Genomic DNA, 21,719 nt, shown 5'->3' with positions numbered 1-21,719 from the left:
GAAGAGCGTAGTCAATGTCACTTAAATGTGTATGTAAAAATTTTTGAAATGGTCTATCTTTGGCAATGTGTATTTTCACCACAAAAAAAAAAAAGTTGAGAATTTAGAGGGTTAAAATGTTGTGGGGTTGTTAACCAATGTCATAAAACAGCATGTGTGCTGCTGGTACATGAGAAACTATTTGTTCTGTAAGCCTTCACCTGAAGTACAATAAAATATTAAAAAAAAAAAAAGATATCTAGTCTAGTGTCTGGGGTGGCAGCGGTCTGTGAAATGGTAAAAGTTAGGTTTAGAAAGATGATTTTGGATTCAGACACGACTGTCTGCAGTTGTTCCTTTGGGGCCAGAGCGGGCTTTTCATCCACTGCATGTACTATATTCCTGGTACAGATTCTAGCCTATGCCCCTTTCTGAGCTGGGAGTTGGGATTCCTGAGCCAACTCCTGAAAGCCTCATGCCTCACTTTTCCCTTCCTACTTTACTCAGTATGGCCGCCTCATTGACCTCTGCCAGCCCACACAAAAGAAGTATCAGATTGCTGTAACCAAGGTTTTGGGCAAGAACATGGATGCCATTATTGTAGACTCTGAGAAGACAGGCCGGGACTGTATTCAGTATATCAAGGAGCAGCGTGGAGAGCCTGAGACCTTCTTGCCTCTTGACTACCTGGAGGTGAGGTTTGTGGGGTGGGGGTCAGGGCAGTGTGAGAGGGCCCTTCCTCCCAGCCTTCCATGTTCTGCCACTTACTGAACTTCTTCTCACAGGTAAAGCCTACAGATGAGAAACTCCGGGAGCTCAAGGGGGCCAAGCTAGTGATTGATGTGATTCGCTATGAGCCACCTCACATCAAAAAGGCCCTGCAGTATGCTTGTGGCAACGCCCTTGTCTGTGACAATGTGGAGGATGCCCGCCGCATTGCCTTTGGAGGCCACCAGCGCCACAAGGTATGGATTCCCTTGCCTAGACTGGAGCTGGACAGGCTCAGTATTGGAGATTACTCAGCTTCAACCCCTCTTCTGTTCTCCCTATTGTGTGTAGACAGTGGCATTGGATGGGACCCTATTCCAGAAGTCAGGAGTAATCTCTGGTGGGGCCAGTGACCTGAAGGCCAAGGCACGACGCTGGGATGAGAAAGCAGTAGACAAGTTGAAAGAGAAGAAGGAGCGACTGACAGAGGAGCTGAAAGTAAGCCACAGGCAGTGCTGTCCCTGGGAGTGGGGGATCCCAAACCCAGGTTGGCTGTCTTCTTACCACTTAGTCCTCCTTTCTTGTCTCCTTCAGGAACAGATGAAAGCAAAACGGAAAGAGGCAGAGCTGCGTCAGGTGCAGTCTCAGGCCCATGGACTGCAGATGCGGCTCAAGTACTCACAGAGTGACCTAGAACAGACCAAGACACGACATCTAGCCCTGAATCTGCAGGTGTGGTTTGGCTTCCATCCCTGTCCTCCAAAGACCATTCTCACATTCCTGGCCTAGGTTTCTCCAGGGTTGGAGAACTTGTCCCACTTCCTCCTCTCCTCTCAGCAAGTAAAGTGCTTAGACTGGTTCCTGGCACATAGTAAGTGTTCAGTAAATATTAGGTACTGTTATTAGCATAATTCATTCATTCAGCAAATATTTGTGCTTCCTCTGAAAGTGAGCTACAGGCATTTCAATCCCTGTAGGTGAGGATTCTGTTCTAGGTATTGGGGATATTGCAGTGAACAAAACACAAAAATCCCAGCCCCATGGAGTTTATATTCAAGTAGAGAGAAGTTAAAATAAGTAAATGATATGGTATGTAAGAAAGTAGTAAGTGTTTTGGAGAAAAAGCAGGAAAAGGGAATAGGAAAGGGCATTGTTGGAGTTTGGTACAAACATTATCAACTGTTCACTCATCTAATACAGGTCCATAATACCTTATCCAAAATTCAAAGTTCAGAAAGCTCTGAAAACAAAAGTGGTTTCTGTGGTGTGTGCGTGTGTGTGTGTGTATAAATTGGTGGCCAAAACCTGATCTGAATAGATACGAGGCTATTTCCAGTCTTAAACCACTTAATGTGATTATTGAGACATTTACGTGCAGAAATATTAATGTGTTTAATTATGGTGTGCTTCCCAGACTACCCTGGAAGTGTTAGTAATTTGTAGTATATGTATTGTTTTACCTTTTGTTAAAATCTGAAAAAGCTTGAATTCCAAAACATATCTCACCCCAAGGGTTATAGATAAGGAATTGTAGACCTGTAACTAATGGTGTTTACTATGTGCTCAGCTCTATGAATTGGATCTGGTCAAACTGGAGGCCAGGAAGGAAGTCATATGATTGTTCAAGTGAGAGATGATGGGTGATTTGACTAGGGCAATGGTGCTAAGTTCAGATTCTCTCAAGTGTGTGGAGAGCCACTCCTTCTGACCATGGGGACAGTGTAGTCAGGGTAGCTCTTTTCCTCCGAGGAGCCTGGTCTCTTTCCCTCTCAACTGCATTTCCTTCAGGAAAAGTCCAAGCTGGAGAGTGAACTAGCCAACTTTGGGCCTCGCATCAATGATATCAAAAGGATCATCCAGAGCCGAGAGAGGGAAATGAAAGACTTGAAGGAGAAGATGAACCAGGTTGGTAGTGGGGTGAGCCATGACAGCATGTGCATCAGGGCAGGATTGAGCCTGCAAGCAGAACTGTGACTAAAAGGGCCTCTGCCCTCCCTGGCTTCTCCTCTCAGGTAGAAGATGAGGTATTTGAAGAGTTTTGTCGGGAGATTGGTGTGCGCAACATTCGGGAGTTTGAGGAAGAGAAGGTGAAGAGGCAGAATGAAATCGCCAAGAAACGGTAGGTGGAAGTGTGAGTAGAAGGGGAGACTAGGATGCCTGAACCTCTAGCCTGACATCCTTGAAAAGTCAGATGTCATCATAAGGCAAGGACCAGCTCTTAGAACTATGGCAGTTTATTGGAGGTAGGCCTTAAATAACAGGGAGATCAGGGAGGCAGTATGGCATAGTATAGTGGTTAAGAGTGCCGGTGTTAGACTTGGTTTACCTGGTTAAAATCCCACCTCCACAACTCATGAACTGTGATCTTGGGCAGTGACTTGACCTCTTAAGCCCCAGTTTCCTTATCTGTAAAATGGGATAATAATGGTACCTGTCACATGGCTTTGTTGGGAGGATCAGATAAAGTAATCCTTACAAAGTATTTAGCATAATACTTTGCACATACTAAGAACAAAAAATATTGTTATTATTGTCTGTCTGAGTCATCTACTGCTGCTCTAACAGAAATACCACAAGTGGATGGCTTTAACAAAGAGAAGTTTATTCTCTCACAGTCCAGTAGGCTACAAGTCCAAATTCAGGGCGTCAGCTCCAGGGGAATGCTTTCTCTGTTGGCTCTGGAGGAAGGTCTGTGTCATCAATCTTTCCTTGGTCTGGGAGCTTCTCTGCGCAGGAACCTCAGGTCCAAAGGACACACTCTGTTCCTGGCACTGCTTTCTTGGTAGTATGAGGTTCCCATGTGTCTCTGCTTGTTTCTCTCTTTTATATCTCAAAAGAGATTGGCTTAAGACACTGTCCAATCTTGTATACGTCACCAGTATAACTGCTGCTAATCCATCTTATTAGATCATAGTGATTGAATTTACAGCACATAAGGAAATCACATCATATTACAAAATGGTACACAATTATACAATACTGGGAATCGTGACCCAGCCAAGTTGACATATTTTGGGGGGACACAATTCAATCCATGACACTGTCATTATCCTGATGGATGATGCAGGGGAGGAGGAAAGAAGTTCTAGGTTGGAAGAATAGCTAGCTCTTCACCCATACAATAAAGATGAATTGCTCTTCTGCCCCCTAAGGCAGGCTCAAGGGATATAGAATTGAATCAGAGACTGTCCCTGTCTTCAGGAGTAGTTGGGGAGACAAACAAGTAGATCAGCAATTTCAGAACGGTATGATTGATGCTGTAATTGAGGTAGATTCAAAATACAGAGGAAATTTTCAAGGAACTGCAAATCAACAAGAGGAAAAAAAAAACCAAGACGCCCAATAGAAAAATGGGCAGAGGATGTGAATTGGCAGTTGATGGAAAGAGAAGCTTGAATGGCTAACAACAATATGAAGAGATATTTGGTCTTATTTATAAGTATAAGAAATGCAAATTAAAACAATGAGATACCACTTTGTACTTATCAGTGAATAATGATGAGTGTTGTTGACATTCATAGCCAAGAACTCTCATGTACTGTTGGTGAGAATGTAAACTGGTACAGTCGTTTTCGAAAACAACCTAGCAGTATTTAGTGAAAATAAGTTTAAATATGCCTTGTGAGTTAGCAGCCCACTCTTAGATATATATCCCAGAGAGAGTCTTGCCACAGAGTCACAAAGAGACCCATTCAGGTTGTTCATCTTGGCATAATTTGTGGTAGTAGGAATGTTGGTGGCGATGTAGATGACCATCACTGGGGGAAAGTGTAAGTTAAATGTGATGAATATACAGACTATGGAATACTGTGTAGGAGTTCAAAGCAAGAATTAGATTTATAGGCAGTAACGTGGATAAATTATAAATCTGGTGTGACTTAAAAAGTAAGAAAGTGAAATTTATAACACCATCCATTTGCGTAAATTTAAAAACAAAATGACATAAGGATATGCATTTTTAAGGATATATACGTACATATAAGTGTATGTCACTTTAGAGTACGTGCTCACAGTAGGGAAGGTAATGAAAGTTGGAATTAGGGATTGAAACAAAGGGGACAAGGAAGGGTCTTGCATAGACAATAAGTGTATTATGAACTGTGAGATATGATTAACTCATCTTTGGACCTTAAGTCCACAAAGGGAGGAACCCAGTAATGGGCAGTAGAAACTAAATTCTCAGTCTGCTCAGAATAGTCAGAGAAGGTTTCATAGAACAAGAGTGATGAACTGGAGACCTAAAGAGTGAGTAGGATTTAGCCAGCCAGGCAGCAGACAGAAGAAGGGATTTCCAGGCAGCAAAAACAGCATGCTTGGAGGTGTGAGATAACATGCCTTGTTCTGGAAGCTAAGTAGTTTTGAATGTCTGGAGCATGAAAGGGGGTCAGGAGAAAGGCGGGAGTGGTGGAGAGGTCAGCAGGGGCCAGATCACAGAGGGCCTTATGAATCATGTTTAAGAGATTGAATTTAAAATTACATAGCTCAAAATTATGGAGTTAATTACATTCTATTTAAATTATAGTGACTAACGGGTTTAAGCCTGCTAGCATGACATCTGGCAGCATCTGTCTCACGATATAGGGGGAAGGAGGGCAAGCAGTTGGAAGTTAGCTCTGCTTGGCCTGCTGATGTCTGGGTATGGTAGTTCCATATTCTCATATACTTTGAGTTTCTGAAGAGCTGGGAAGGAGGGCAGTAGCAGGAACCCAGTATTTTTTTTATTATTTTGTTTTCATTGTCAAGAATATACACAGCAAAACATATACCAGTTCAACCATTTCTACATGTACAATTCATTGACATTGATTACATTCTTCGGGTTGTGTAACCATTCTTACTCTCCTTTTTGGAGTTATTCCTCCGCCATTAACATAAACTCACTGCCCCCTAAGGTTCCTGTCATCTTTAGAGTTGCTTTTGTCACTTTGATCCCAAATAGATAGTTCTTAAAAGAGCATAATGCTCAAGGCAGAGTTTTTTTTACTAGTTTAGCTAAACTATTGTTTGGTTTTAAGAAGACTTCAGGGGTATTTTTGGTTTAAGGTTTAAAGATTATCTCAGGGCAATAGTTTCAGGGGTTCATCCAGCATCCATTGCTTCAGAAAGTTTGGAGTCAAGAGAATTTGAAATTCTGTTCTGCATTTTCTCTCTTTTGGTCAGGATTCTTCTATAGAATCTTTGATCAAAATGAGGAACTTAGTATTTTGTCCATGATTTTGTACTGCCCAAGCCTACCAAGACCTTAAGAGGTTCAGGTTCAGGAATCTTGGGGAAGACGGGGGGTGGTTGTTGAGTCTAAACCTTTGGGCAAAGATGAGCTGAATAAAACCAGTGTACCCAGCAATGATGATGATAAACTAAAATTTATTGTATACTTACTGCATGCCAGGCACTGTTCTAAGGACTTTATACATATTAACTAATTAAAAAAAAAAACTCCCCAGTAACTCCACGGTCATTACTTTTATTATTTCCATTTTACAGATGAGGAAACTAAGGCATGAAGAGTGTAATTTTAACTTGCTCGAGATTACACTAGTAAGTGGCAGAGCCAGGATCCTGATCCTCTTAACCACTACATTATATTGCAATGATAGTATAGGAAAAAGACCCCAAGTTCTGATGTTAGACCTGGGTTTCAATCTCACATGTGCCATTTACTAGCTTGTGACCTTGGGCAAGTCTCTTACCTCTTGGCCTAAGTTTCCTCATTTGTAAAATTAGGATAATAATACCAACTTGTGGGACTATTGTGAGGATTAGAGGTATGTGTATAAGGTGCACAGAAGCTCAATAAATACGAATTATCATAGCTGGTGGATACTTTTTGTGCCTTCTTCTAGGAACTTGGGAAAACGTTGGAGTCCTCCAAAGGTTCACAGGGAATGAATGGAGTTTATATTTAGCTCAGTCTCCCTGGCCTTGTGCCATGTCCAGAGGGCTAGGCTGAGAAACTTCCATTTCCTAACTTCAGGGAGGAGTTTTATGGGGCCATATGGGTGGATGGGCTGAGTGGTGCCTGACATTTAGTAGTAACTCTAGGTCCTTGGTGGAGCAGTGGTTAAGTGCTCAGCTGCTAACTGAAAAGGTTGGTGGTTCGAACCCACCAGGCACTCCATGGGAGAAAAGACCTGGCGATCTGCTTCCATAACAGCCTAGGAAACCCTAGGGGCATTTCTGCTGTGTCGTATAGGGTTATTATGAATCGGAATCTACTCGACAGCGCACAACAATAACAAATATGGGTGGATGAGCTGAGTGGTGCCTGACATTCAGCAGTTACTCTGGGTCCTTGAGCCCTGAGCCTAGTTCCTGTTCCTCTCTGCAGTTTGGAGTTTGAGAATCAGAAGACTCGCTTGGGCATCCAGTTGGATTTTGAAAAGAACCAGCTAAAGGAGGACCAAGATAAAGTGCACATGTGGGAGCAGACAGTGAAAAAGGATGAGAATGAGATAGAAAAGCTCAAGAAGGTAAGGAAGGAGAAAATGAAAAGACAGGCTAAACACTGGGAGGAAATATTGGAAGAGATAAGATGGACAGAAGGCTGATATCAATAATTTATGAATCTCTCATCTAAGTGTTTTCAGTAAGGAAAACACCAAGACCCAAATAAGGGGGAAAAAAATCAACTAAGTGGCACAGACAGTTCAACAAAAGATTTCAAATGGTCCATAAACACATACAAATAATTTAGCCTTATGAGTAATCAAAGAAATGCAAGTTAAGGCAACAATCAGATATAATTTGTTTCCTATCATACTAATTTAAATTAAAAGAAAGATAATGCTCAGTACTGGCCGTAGTGCATGAGACCAGTATTCTTTATGCAGTATGGCACCATCTGTGAAGAGTATTCAGAATTCTCAGTTATACCTGAGGAAATAATCCAAAATACTGTCAGAGCTTTGTGCACACAGGGTGATGTTTATTGCAAGCATTATTTAGTTCCAAATTGAAAATTGCCAATACCCCTTGGGAATTAGGAATTTAATAAATTATGCTACATTATTAAGCATTTGTGTTGCTCAAACTTTAGTAATACATGGACCCCTTTTAAAGGAAAAATATTCCTAAGATCCCCAGTGTTGGCTCAGAAAAAAAATTTTTAATGTTACTTAAAGATATACAAATGTATATACTTCAAACACTTAACAAAAAAAAAAATCAAGACAGACTCACATTAAATACTAGCAAACTAATAAAATTCAAATTAACCATGTTAAATCACTGCAACAGATGATGTTGTTTTGCTGAAATCGAATCAGTTTTCACGGTGCGACTCTGCTGCTGACTGTTACAAGTCAGTTCCTTTTAGTTTAACGTGCCCATACCACTGTGTATTATGTGATGATTCAGTTCTCCAACACCTATTCTCTTTAAATTACTGTGAAACCTTTGTTCCTTACAGCATCCCCTCCTAAAGTGATTTGGTCATCACCTGGTTTGAACATACCGTTTGACTTTTATGTCTGCCCATGTTTGTTGTTTCATTACCCTTTGGCTACTAAAGTTTACTGTTTGGTATCACTAGAATCTTAAATGCTAAGTACCCTGGGCAGTAAAATCTGGGGTAGGACTGGGTGGACATCTAGATGACCCAGAATAATACATTTGTGTGACTTTTTCCCTTTTTATTTTGAAATAGTTTTAAACTTAACAGAAAGTTGCAAGAATAGTACAAAGAAACTTTCATATATACCCTTCACCAAGGTTCATCAATCATTAGCATTTTGCCACATTTACATTTTTATTTCCTGTATATATGCATAGTTTTTCTTATGAACCGTCTGAGAGTAACTTGCAGGTATGTCCCTTTTATGTGACTTTTTAGGATCAAAATGAGAAGAAAAAATTCTCCTTTTAAAAAATCAGAACATTATAAGGCTACAATCCCCTTTGACCACTCTCAATTCTAGTCCCTTATTCTCTTCCCAGAGGCAATCCCGGTTTAGTTTATACTAAAGACCTTTTATATACAATGGAATACTTTTGCATTCATATATGTGTTCTCATAGAAAATGTACAGTATTGTTTATATGTGCTTCTTTAAAAACATAAATGTTATACTGCTTGTGACAGGCAGTTTTTGATGTGGAAAAATGCTCAAAAATAACATTAAGTCAGAATATAGAGTTTTAATTACAATCTAGTCTCAATTATGTAAAACTGTCTATAAATAATATGGGAAGGAACTATGTAAAGCTGTCTATAAATAATGCTGGGAGGAAATATGCTAAAATGTAAGTTGGTTATCATTGGCTGGTAGGATTATGAGTGATTTTTTCCCCCCTGCTTTATACGTTTTGTATACTTTGAACTTTTCTACAACAGGCATCTTGTATAATTGGAGTGGGTGGGAGAAGGCAACCAAATAATTTCAGAAAAGATGAAGGAGGCTTGAGGGGTGATTAGGGGTTTGTGGAAGCAGAGCTCATTGAAGAGAGGCTCCAACAAACTGCCTGGTGAAAAGGGTGGGGGCAGGGGAGAAGATCCCAAGGTGAGTTGGGGAAAGCCTTCACTTCTTGTCCTGTTCCCCTGCTGGAACCAGGAGGAGCAGAGACACATGAAGATCATAGATGAGACCATGGCCCAGCTACAGGACCTGAAGAACCAGCACCTGGCCAAGAAGTCAGAGGTGAATGACAAGAATCACGAGATGGAGGAGATTCGTAAGAAACTGGGAGGTGCCAACAAGTGAGTGGGTTCAGGTTTGGGGTGGGGAGAGCAGGTAGAGCAGGCAGCCTGCCGAATTTGGGTCTCACCTAGCTCCCTGGACCTTCTTAGGGAAATGACCCACTTACAGAAGGAGGTGACAGCCATTGAGACCAAGCTTGAACAGAAGCGCAGTGACCGCCACAACCTGCTACAGGCCTGCAAGATGCAGGACATCAAGTTGCCACTGTCTAAGGGCACCATGGACGATATTAGTCAGGAAGAGGTGAGAATTATTGCTGGTGGTGGGAGTGGGCTGTGAACATTAACCAGGAATGGGAAATGACAGTGGCCAGGAGGGGCAGGTGAGAAAGAGAAGGATGATAGGCAGGGGATGGTGAGGGACATAGGAGGGATGCAGGGGCAATGAAGCATAGTGAGGTTATGAAGGCAGGTGGGGTGAAAGGTAATAGGCTTGGTGTGAGAGGGAAGTTGAATTGGGGGTAGCGGGGCTGTATGCCAGCAGGTGGTGAGGGAACTAAGCCAGGAGAGGATGAAGTCATTCATTAACTTTAGGAACTTGAGCTATGTTAACCTCACTGGGTGATGGATATCAGAGTGGGAATTGAGGGATATTAGCCAAGAGCAAGAACAAAGGAAGACAGGAAGCTGGGGGGACCTGAGGGTTGATAGCTATGTTGAGGGAAGTTAGCCAGGAGAGGGTGGGGTAGGGGACATCAGCAGTGTGCAGAGGTAAGGAAGCTTAGCTATAGGAAAGAGGCACACTAGCCAATAGGGGAGCCAAGGCATTGTATCCATTGGAAGTGAAGATTGGTAGTGAGGGGGTGGGGAATGTTAACTGAGAGGAGGTTTGCATATATCTTGTCTTAGACCTGGTCGTGTATCTTAGTCTCCCAGGTCTTTCTCCCTCTCCCCTCCTAATAGCATTTCTGTTTAATTCAGTAAAATATTTTGAACACCAGAAATGTGCCAGGCATCATAGTTGCACATGACATAATTGTCTCTAATCCTAACTATAGCCCTACCAGACAGGCATTGTCCCCATATTACAGGTGAAGGAACTTGGGATCAGAGAGTATGACTTGCCCAGGATCACCCTATTAGTGGTAGAACCCAATTTTGAACTCAGGTCTTTCTGCCTTCAAAGCTGCTGTTCTATCTCTACACTACTTTTTAGCAAGGTGCTTTCTCAAAGACATCGAAGGCTGCAAAGGAACCCCAGCACCCCCCTCCTCAGAGGCACTCTCATGGCCAGTCTGCTCCATTAGAATCTCCCTCTCACCATTGCAGGGTAGCTCCCAGGGGGAGGATTCAGTGAGTGGTTCCCAGAGAACTTCCAGTATCTATGCACGAGAGGCCCTCATCGAGATTGACTACGGTGACCTGTGTGAGGATCTGAAGGTGAGAATCAGTCACAGGGGTGGAAGATGTGGGGTGGGAAGCCATCTTCCCAGCTGTCCAGAGAGAAGGTCAACCCCTCTGGGCCCTATGGAGACCATGGCTAGAAAGAGGGGAGAGCTGGCAAGAAAGGAGGATTGAGTTGTGACCCAGGGTCTCCCTGATTATACACACAAAGACATATGCACATCTCCCACCTCCACTTCCAGTTGCTTGTGTCCCTGCCCCTTTTCCCCTTCCATGTATGTACACATCTTAAGCCTGGATATACACACAGAGAACATGCTCCTGTATAGTGCACGGATAGGCCTCAAAACGTTCCCCAGGGCTCTGTTGTAGGTACTTTTTCCTTCTTACTTGGCATTTTGTCATCCTCGGTATCTCTCACTCTCCTAGCTTCAGCTGCCATGTCTATGCTAGGTCCCACAGGTGCCTCCAACGCCAGTCCTCTTTCTCAAATCTGCTCCTCAGTGCCACCCGCATGCTCGAACCAGAAATCTGAGCATCGTCCTTGACTCGTCTCACATAACAAATTCAGTTACTTGCCAAGCGCTAGTGATTCTACCTCCTAAATACCTAATGAAGTCTGCTTTTTTCTGTTTCCACTATTTCTCTATTTTGGGCCACTTTCATTCCTCACGTAGACTATACTGCAGGATCTTCCTAAATCATTTCTAGTGCTTTATAATCCATACCTCATCATTATAAAAATTAAGCCACAGGGACTTAATTTTTTAAAAACTTTTTTATTATGCAAATGTCAAACATATATAGAAGTAGAGAGGATGATATAATGAACCCCAGGTACCCATTACCCAGTTTTAACAATTAGCAACATATGGTCAATTTCATTTCTTATACCCCTTTCCATACCCAGTGAACTATTTTAAAGCAAATTCCAGACATTATTTCATCCATAATTACCTCAACATCTAGACTATAAAGACTCTTTAAAAAAAAAAAAACATAACCACAGTATCACATCTAGAAAACTTTAAGAATAACTTCATAATATCGTACTGTTTGGCAAATGTTTAGATTTCCATGGAAATCCCATGAAATTTTTTTTTTTTTTTAAGTTTCTGTGTTTAAATCAGGATTCAACTGAGGTCCATGCGTTACAATGGGTTGATTTGTCTCTTCTAGTCTATAACATTTTCCCCTCCCTCTTTATTTTTTTCTTCCCGTTTATTTAAGAAATACGTTCTGTCATTTGCCCTGTAGAATTTTCCGATCATATCTCTGATGTTATTTAACATGTTCTTCTATCCCCAGTATTTCCTGTAACCAAAAAACCAAACCCACTGCTATTGAGTCAATTCTGACTCATAGCAACCCTATAGGACAGAGTAGAATTGCCCTGTAGGGTTTCCAAGGCTGTAAATCTTTACGGAAGGAGACTGCCCCATCTTTCTCCCATGGAGCTGCTGGTCGGTTCGAACCACTGACCTTTTGGTTGACAGCCGAGTGCTTTAACCACTGCGCTACCAGGGCTCCTTATTTCCTGTAAACTGGTAATTAAATCTAGGGTTTGATTGGATTCAGGTTCAATTTTTTTCTAAGAATATGTCACAGGTGGTGCTGTGTATTTGCAAACTTCCGTTTGCATCACATCCGTAGACAAATGATGTCAGTTGTCTCTTTGTGGTGTTAAAATTAATCAGTGTTCAACATTGCTTATGAAATATTCTTGACAAAAACTCAAACATGAATCTGATCAAGTGTCTGTATCCACCAATTACAATAAACACCTGTGCTAGCGTGTTAACTAAAACCACAGGGATGCCGTTAGCCAAATCCAAACTGTGGGAAACTCTAAAGGACAAAAGACTTGGTTTCTTCTGTAAATAAATGGGCAGACGAAAAATAAAGAGGGAGAGGGGACTGTTATAAGCTAAAAGAGACAAGTTAATCAGTTGTAATTTGTGGACTTCATTTGAATCCATTGCAAAGAAAAGAGAGGGAAGAGGAACCTATAAACTAAATGAGACTGAAGAGACAGCAGCCAGTTTCAATGTATGTGCCTTATTGGATCCTGATTTGAAAAAAAGTGTAAAAGAATTTTCTAAAACAGGACGGTTTGAACACTGACCAGATATTTTATGATATTAAGAAATTACTGTTAATATTTTTAGGAGTGGTAATGGTATTATATTTTTTTAAATGTCCTCTTTTAAAACAGTGGTTTTCAATTGGCGGGAGAGAGTAGGAATTTGCCTCCTGGGCACATTTAGCAAAGTCTGGAGACATTTTTGCTTGTCACAACTGGGGCGGGTGTTAATAGTGGTATCTAATGGGTAGAGACCAGGGATGTTGTTAAATGCCCAAAAATGCACAGGACAGCTCCCCACAACAACAAATCATCTGGCCCAAAATGTCAATAGTGCCGAGGTTCAAACACCCTGTTTTAGAGATACATACTGAAGTATTTACAGGCGAAATGATATGTTTGGGATTTGCTTTAATGTAGTTGAGTGTAGGGAGGGAGTTGGAAGGTATAGCTGGCACAGTATTGGCCATGAATTCATAATCAAAGTGGTTAAGTGCTCAGTTATTAACTGAAAGGTCAGCAGTTCGAACCCACTAGCCTCTCTAAGGGAGAAAAATGTGGCAGTCTGCTTCCGTAAATATTACAGCCCTTGAAACCTTATAGGGCAGTTCTGCTCTGCCCTATGGGGTCGCTATGAATTGGAATTGACTCGACCACAGTGGGTTTTTGGGTTTGAATGGGTACATGGGGGTTCATGATATTATTTTCTGTACTTTTGTGTATGTTTGAAAATTTACATAATACAACGTTAGATAAACCAAAAACCACTATCACTAGGTTCACATATTGTTAGCCTGATCCATCCTTTATAAAGCTCCCTATCAGTCTTTCATGAATTGGTTTTAACAGCCATTGGTGATCATTGCCTAGATCTGTGAAAGGTTTCAAAATGGTAATTTTCTAGTTCTATCATGTCCCTTCATTTATTAGTTGGAATTCTGAAGAGAACTTTCCCATATTCCCTTGAAATACAGTTAGTACAGAAAAGGTAGGATAAATACTTAATGCTTTTATTTACCAGCTTTCAGAGTAATGAGTTGGATATCCTTGTAACTTTGGATAGTGTTGTAACTTCAAAGGTAACCAGTGAGGATTTTTCTTATTCATTATAACCTTATGTATTTGAGTGTTTCAGTCTGTTGGAGTCATTTTTCTTCTTGATGCTCAAATTGTCCCATCCTTGGCCAGTGGGAGCCACTTCAAGTTGATTTTTGTTGTTAATTTTAGTTTGTATTGTAGAAAATTTCATGTACAAAAGTAAAATAGTACAGTGTCCCTAATGTAGCCATCACCAGCTTCAGCAGTTGTCAATTCATGACCAAACTTGTTTCATCTGCACCCCTACACACTCCATTCCCCTTCCCACCTGGTTATTTTAAAATAAATCCTGGGCAGCATATCATTTCATATTTTGGTATTTATTTCTAAGAGAGATAAGGATCCTTTGAAAAAGTAATACCGTTATTGCACCTTAATATGGTAATTAATATTCACATTTCCCTGAATGTCATGCATGCGTATGCACACACACAGACGTATAGAGAGTTTGCTTGCTTGGGTTGGGAGCCAAGTAAGATAGATACTGTATTTTTACGCAAATAACACGTGCCTTCTACGTTTGTTTGCCAACCATGCCTTCCCGCTGCCAGGTATTTTCCTAAGCACACTATGCTGATTTTTTTTTTTTTTATCAGCAACGTGTAGCAGAGCCTACGAAAATACCTCCTGGGAGGGGTCGTGGTTGGCAAGTAAACATAGAAGGTGCACGTTATTTGTGTAAAAATAAAGTAGATAGATTGATAGATATATAGATAGATGATTGATAAGTATGATGATTGGTTGGTATGGCTCTTAAATCTCATTTAATCTATAGATTCCCCCTCCCATCTATTTTTATTTTCCTTTGCAGTGTTTTTTGTTGTTTAAGAAATTGGATCATTACTCCTATAGGGTTTTCTACATTCTGTACTTTGCTGATTATGTCCTAGTGATGTTTAAAATACACCCCCAAAACAAAACAAAACATCTGTTCTCCCTCATAGTTCCTGTAAGTGGGTAGTTATGTATAGATTAATGCTGTTCAATAGAAATAAAACACAAACCACGTGTGTAATTTAATATTTTCTAGTAGCCACATTTTTAAAAAAATATTTATTTTGTTGTCGTTGAGAATATACACAGCAAAACATACACCATTTCAACAGTTTCTACATGTACCATTTAGTGACATTGATTACATTCTTCGAGTAGTTCAACCATTCTCACCCCACTTTTCTGAGTTGTTCCTCCTCCATTAACATAAACTCACTGCCCCTAAACTTCTTATGTAATCTTTCGAGTTGCTTTTGTCACTTTGATCCCATATAGATCTTAAAAAAGCATAATGCTCAAGGCAGACATTTTTACTAGTTAAACTAAACTATTGTTTGGCTTTAAGAAGACTTTAGGGGCTATTTTTGGTTTAAAGTTTAAAAATTATCTCAGCACAGTAGTCTCAGGGGTTCATAGTTGCCACATTTTTTAAAAATGAAAAGAAATTAAATTTAATACTATAGTCTGTTAAACCTAATATACCCAAAAAAGTATCATTTTAGCAAGTAAACAATGTTTCTGTTTACTTCTATTGTGTGTCCAGCCAGGGAGCTGGCAAACAGGAGGTTCTCAAAATGTGGTGATCATATTAAATTGGGGAAAGAGACATGAAACTAGGCAGTGGCAGGAGCCAGGATTAATGTCATTATGGAGATGCTGAGAAAGGCTTCCTTGATGAGATATTTAACACTCTTTATTGGTACTAAGTCTTCAAAATCCAGTATCTATTTTACACTTGACAGCACATCTCAATTTGGATGCTTAACTTTTCATGAGACATACTTTATCTGTATTTGGATTTTATAAGATTTACAATTGAAAAATATCTACATATCCAAGTTGTTCCAGATATACCTAAAAGTTTTCCAGTAGCTGAATCGAGTATCAGTTTTTCAGTTTAATTAAGTAAAAAGTTTAGTTCCTCAGTCACAGTAGCCAATTTTTACAAGCTTAGCCACATGTGGCTAGTGGCTGTTGTATTGGACAGAGGCTTGATCAAATTCAGATTTTGTTTGTTTTGGTCAAGGCTACTTCATAGGTAGTCATGTTACTTCCATCAGGAGGTACATAATGTCTGGTTGTCGCCTTTTTTTTTTTTTTTTTTTTTTTGCGTTTAGCAGCCACAATGGTCATTGCCTAGATCCAGCAATTCATCATGGGTTGCAAAATGGTAATCTTCTAATTCTATCATTTCTCTTTGTTTATTAGTTGGAATATTATATATAGACTTCCTCTCATCAATTGTTTGGTTACCCTGAGGTACAGTTTGCATAGGAAAGGCAAAATGTGTGCTTGATTCTCTCCCTTTATTTACCAGCTTATAAACTAATGAGTTCGTTCCTTAGCATTCTCAAGATTTGTCCACTGAGTTATTTTTGTGTAATTATGAACTTACACATATAAATGTATTTGGTGTGTTTTAATCTGTTGTGGTTATTATCTTTTTTGGTGTTCAAGTTTTCCTGTCTTTGGCCAGTAGGAACTTATTCACGTTGTCTTCAGAATCATTTTGTTGCAACCCTTGTAATCTTTGATACCTTCCTTGCTTTCTGATATGATCTAATAGTCCAGGCTCATCCTCTACATTTTCTGCCCCAGACCTATACTTAGCTATTTCACCGAGAATCTCTGGCTTCTTTTAGTGGGATTGTTTAATGACTGCCATCTGGATAGTAGAGTGCTCATGACTGCAGAGTTGGTCAGTGCTTCTAAAACTTTTTAGTAGACTTGGCTACGAAATACATATTTTATTTTGAAAGGAAAATGCATCATGAGTTCATATTGATACTTCTGATTGAAATTGAAATGTTCACAGTTTAACATCATTGATTTTGTTTGAGTCTCTAATTATTCTTGCTGAAAATCTTGCTTCCTAACAGCATTAACATAATAACATATTTACTTTATCTTACTGTATGTATAGTAGTTTGAAAATCACGATAAGATATTATTGCTACCATAACCAGTTGCCGTCAAGTCGATTCTGACTCATGGCAACCCTATGTGTGTCAGAGTAGAACTGTGCTCCACAGGATTTTCAGTGGCTGGTTTTTTGGAAGTAGATTGCCAGGACTTCTTCCGAAATACCTCTGAATGTATGCAAACCTCCAACCTTTCATTTAGCAGCCAAGCAGGTTAACCATTTGCACCACCCAAGGACTGCCATGACTCAACAATTCCACTGCTAGGGATATACCCAAAAGACTTGAAAGCAGAGACTCAAACAGATACTTGTATACCAGTGTTCATTGCAGTATTATTTACAATAGCCAAAAGGTGGAAACAACCTAAGTGCCCATCAACAGGTGGATGGATAAACAAAATGAGGCATATACATAGCCAAACCAAATCCACTGCCATCGAGTCAATTCCTACTCATAGTGACCCTAAAGGACAGAGTAGAACTGCCCCATAAGGTTTCCAAGGCTGTAAATCTTTACGGAAGCAGACTGCCCCATCTTTCTCCCACAGAGTGACTGTTGGGTTTGAACCACTGACATTTAGGTTAACAGCTGAGTGCTTTAACCACTGTGCTACCAGGGATCCTCTATATACATACAGTGGAATATTATTCAGCCATAAAGATAAATGAAGTTTTAATACATGCTATGACATGGATGAACCTTGAAAATGTGCTGAGTGAAATCAGACACAAGAGGACAAATATTGTATGATCCCACTTACATGAAATATCTAAAATAGGCAAATGCATAGAGGCCAGAGTGGTTATCAGGAGAGGAGGAAAGAGGGAGTTATTAAGAGGCACGGAGTTTCTGTAAAGAGTGATGAAAAAACTTGGAGATGGATAATGGTGATGGTTGCACAACATGGTGAATATAATAAATGTCACTGAATTACACACATAAAAAGGTTGAAATGGCAAATCTTTTCTTATATATATTTTACTACAAATTTTATCTTAAAGATATTATTACTAACAATTTGATTATTGAATAATGTTTAAAATTTCTTTGAGGTTCTTTTTGACATTAAGCTAATGTCTCAGTGGGCATGTACGTTCCTATGTTGTAATTTGAAATAATTCTCAGTATTTAACCAACTTGGCATGTAGTTAGGTTTCTTTGTTTTGTTTTTTCGATTTTTAGGAATTTCTCTATTTAGCATTTTGATTTATGGTTTTTTTCTCAACTTTAATTTGGAAAATTTTCAAACCTAGAACAGAGTTAAAAGAACACCCATATATATACCTTTCACCTTAGATTCACCAATGAATTGTTTACTGCATTTGCTTTGTCTCTTATCTCTCTTGTCTTCTTCTCTCCCTTTCACTAAGAGATCAAACTTAGCATCACATGTAGGACATCCCGACATTATGTGCTTCCTGATGTGGTACAAATATGAAGTACACAGCATCACCAATGAAGTATTCTTGCCCCAAAATACTTAACCTGAATCTATCAAGCCTCTAGACTAGACCAAACTTCCATTTACAGGAAATAGAAGGGTTGGAGGAGCCTCTTTCCCCACTACATATGCACTTTTTTTGGTTTTTACTGAGCCATTTGAAGGAAGTTGAAGACCTCATGATACTCCAACCCTAAATACTTCAGCATGCTGAGAACAAGGAATTCTCCTATATAACCACAATTCCATATTATATCCAAGAAAATTAATAATAATTATTAACAATTCCATAATATCCATATTCAAATTTCCCTAGTTGTTCCAAAAGTATTTTTTTGTAGGTTTTTTTTTTAAACTATGATTCGATCAAGATTCATGTATTGCTTTTGGTATTTCTTCTCTTGTTTCTTTTAATACAGAATAGTCCCCTCACTTTTTTTTTGTTGTTTCATGACATTGACCTTCTGAAGAGTCCACGTGAGTTGTCTTGTAGAATGCCCCACATTACGGGTATGTTGATTTCCTTACAGTATTGTTTAACTTGCTCTTCCAACCCTTGTATTTCCTATAAATGGGAAGTTTGGTCTAGTCCAGAGGCTTGATAGATTCAGGTTAAATATTTTGGGACAAGAACACTTCATTGGCGATGCCATGTACTTCATATTGCACCACATCAGGAAGCATGTAATGTCAGGATGTCCTACTAGTAGTGATGTTAAGTTTGATCCCTTAGTTAAGGTGTTCATTGCCAGCTCTTTCAACTCTAAATGTAGATTTTTACCATTGCAATCAGTGAGTAATTGTTAGGGTGATTCTTTGACATCTTGTGAATATCCTGTTCCCCAATAATTTTTTACACAGTGATCTTCACATTTTGATTTAATTTTGTTTTATAATCATATAATATTTTCATATGGTTCTAAAACCAAAAGTATAGAACAGGGTACGTGAAGACAAGTCTGGCTTGTTGTGTCCCCTTCATCTTCCTTGTTCCCTCCCTTACTCTATAGGTAGCCATTTTAATTAGGTTTTGGATTATCCTTTTTTCTTGTTGTGATTTTAAAATACAAATATTCCTGCCACTCCTTTCTTAGATACAAGATAGCATACTATTGTGTGCCTTTCATATTTCACTTAAAAATATATCCTGGAGACCACTCTGTAGCAGTATATAGAGATCTTCGGAAGGGCTTTTCTAAAATGTTAATCTGTTCACGCCCTTCCTGTGTTTGAAACTGTTTAGGGATACCTCCCTCACCTCCCTTGGGATAAAGTCCAAACCTCTTAACAAGGTTCTTCATAATGTGTCTTTTGTTTGTCTCTCCAGCCTCATCTCTTCCTGTGCCCTCACTGAACACTGTGCACATGCACAGTCACACACACACAGAGACACACAATTGCCATATTGAATTGCTTTAAATTCCTCGAGGATAACCCCTGACCTTTGAATGTGATGTTCCCTTCTGCCTAGAACACTGTTCCTTCTCTCTGTCCTCATCCATTCATTCTATAGGCCTTAGCATAGACATGTTCCTGGAAGCCTTCCTTGGCCCGAGTCTGAGTTAGGTGCCTTTCTTGTGTGCGGACCCAACATTCTCTGCTTATTTTTGTTTTAGCGTTCATTATACAGTATTCTGATTTCTTACTTACATGCATGCCTCTGCTAGACCCATGAGCTCTGTGAGCATGGGGACCATGGCCTGGTCCGTAGTAGGCATTCAGTAAATATTTTTGACTAAAAGCGGCAGAAAGGCACAGGCCCAGACATGCATATGCAATATCCATAGACGTAAAACCAAACTCAAGTGGAATTTGCTCAACTGTAGTGATCTGAGCAGAAAAGGTAAGTTACCTTATTCATTGTGGAGCTGTAAGCAAATTCCAGAGCAGCTTGTGTGGGAGCCTCTAGGTCATCCTGGGATGTTGCTGGCTCATGACATTGGCTGAGAGCCAGAGAGGGGTACCGCCTCCTGAAAGACAAAAGACGTTGGCAGGGCCTGGGGAAGGACTAGAGATGAGAAAGCAGCATTAGCCTATAATTTCCAGGGATGGTGGGAATGGCTACTGTAGGCAGGGCCTGGTGGGAAGAGCTGAGCTGAGGAGGAAGAACCTGCCTTCTGCATGGGAGCAGGTGCCCAAGGCCCACTCAGTAAAGCATCTCTGTGGGGGCCTGAGCACAGGGGCCAAGCCTTTCTTGATGTTGCTGGCCCTGGGCCTTACAGGATGCCCAGGCTGAGGAGGAGATCAAGCAGGAGATGAACACACTGCAGCAGAAGCTGAATGAGCAGCAGAGTGTACTCCAACGCATTGCTGCCCCCAACATGAAGGCCATGGAAAAGCTGGAAAGTGTCCGAGACAAGTTCCAGGAGACCTCAGATGGTAAGATTCCCCCTTCTGTTTGGGCCTGAGATGAGGGCAGAGGTTGTCCTTATACATTACAACCATTCCCATTTTTACATGCTTTCTTATTTATAACTCCCAAGACCCCTAAACAGTAGGGGTCATACATAACACCTATTTTATAGAGTAGAAAACTGCTGTGGTTCAGAGAGGGAAAATGAAATGTGTGTCCAGGGTGGTACAGCTGGTTGCTGGTAGAGTCCAGGGAGGATCTGTGTTTATGTGGCTCCAAGCCCATGTTTCTTCCTCTACCCTGTGGGGTTGGCCCACTGGAAGCAGAGTCTGTGGTAACCTCTTCTTGGGACCCTCTCCAGGCATTTCTGTCCCTCTGTGGAATGTACCTACTCTGCAGATTGTCATTTGCAGATCATTCTTGCCGGGATGTGGTCCCCAGCCCTGGCAGAACCAGGCACTGAGGAGTCACCTGTCTTTCCCTTGTGACAGAGTTTGAGGCAGCCCGAAAGCGAGCCAAGAAGGCCAAGCAGGCATTTGAACAAATCAAGAAGGAGCGCTTTGACCGCTTCAATGCTTGTTTTGAATCTGTGGCCACCAACATTGATGAGATCTATAAGGCCCTGTCACGCAACAGCAGCGCCCAGGTATGCTGGAGCCCCTTACTCAGCCAATTCCTACCATCCTCAGTTGCCCTTCCCTCTAGACTTCCTGTCCCCATTCCTATCCAGACCCTAGATCCAGATCCTAACCTATCTGCCTTCCCCCTCCAGGCATTCCTGGGCCCTGAGAACCCTGAGGAGCCCTACTTGGATGGCATCAACTATAACTGCGTAGCTCCTGGCAAACGCTTCCGACCTATGGACAACTTGTCAGGGGGGGAGAAAACAGTGGCAGCTCTGGCCCTGCTCTTTGCCATCCACAGGTAAGGCTACTCCCCAGAGCAGTTGGTGGAGAGACTGAACTGAGGCTACTAGAGGCTCTGGGGCACAAGAATATGGAGAGATCTTCGGAGGTGAAGACGTTCTAGTGGAATCTGGATTGCATCCCTGTTTCGCTACCAACTACAGTGTATCTGGTTTGGTTTTCCTGGACCTGTCTC

General features: G+C 40.7%; 1 protein-coding gene across 1 annotated transcript in view; it reads left to right on the top strand.

The window, feature by feature from the left end:
• Window positions 1-21,719, top strand: part of SMC1A (structural maintenance of chromosomes 1A) — a 46,867-nt gene that overhangs the window by 20,301 nt on the left and 4,847 nt on the right. The window contains exons 10-22 of the mRNA XM_004389118.2: window positions 487-672; window positions 765-944; window positions 1,039-1,185; window positions 1,282-1,419; window positions 2,476-2,592; window positions 2,700-2,806; window positions 7,016-7,157; window positions 9,236-9,381; window positions 9,472-9,625; window positions 10,651-10,761; window positions 20,488-20,644; window positions 21,110-21,264; window positions 21,391-21,542. Coding sequence (XP_004389175.1) covers window positions 487-672; window positions 765-944; window positions 1,039-1,185; window positions 1,282-1,419; window positions 2,476-2,592; window positions 2,700-2,806; window positions 7,016-7,157; window positions 9,236-9,381; window positions 9,472-9,625; window positions 10,651-10,761; window positions 20,488-20,644; window positions 21,110-21,264; window positions 21,391-21,542 — 1,892 coding nt within the window. The remainder of the gene's footprint in view (window positions 1-486; window positions 673-764; window positions 945-1,038; window positions 1,186-1,281; window positions 1,420-2,475; window positions 2,593-2,699; window positions 2,807-7,015; window positions 7,158-9,235; window positions 9,382-9,471; window positions 9,626-10,650; window positions 10,762-20,487; window positions 20,645-21,109; window positions 21,265-21,390; window positions 21,543-21,719) is intronic.

Source organism: Trichechus manatus, unplaced genomic scaffold (genome assembly GCF_000243295.1).
Source record: "Trichechus manatus latirostris isolate Lorelei unplaced genomic scaffold, TriManLat1.0 scaffold00233, whole genome shotgun sequence".
Classification (NCBI taxonomy): Eukaryota; Metazoa; Chordata; class Mammalia; order Sirenia; family Trichechidae; genus Trichechus; species Trichechus manatus.
This window is presented reverse-complemented; position numbering and strand designations above follow the sequence as displayed.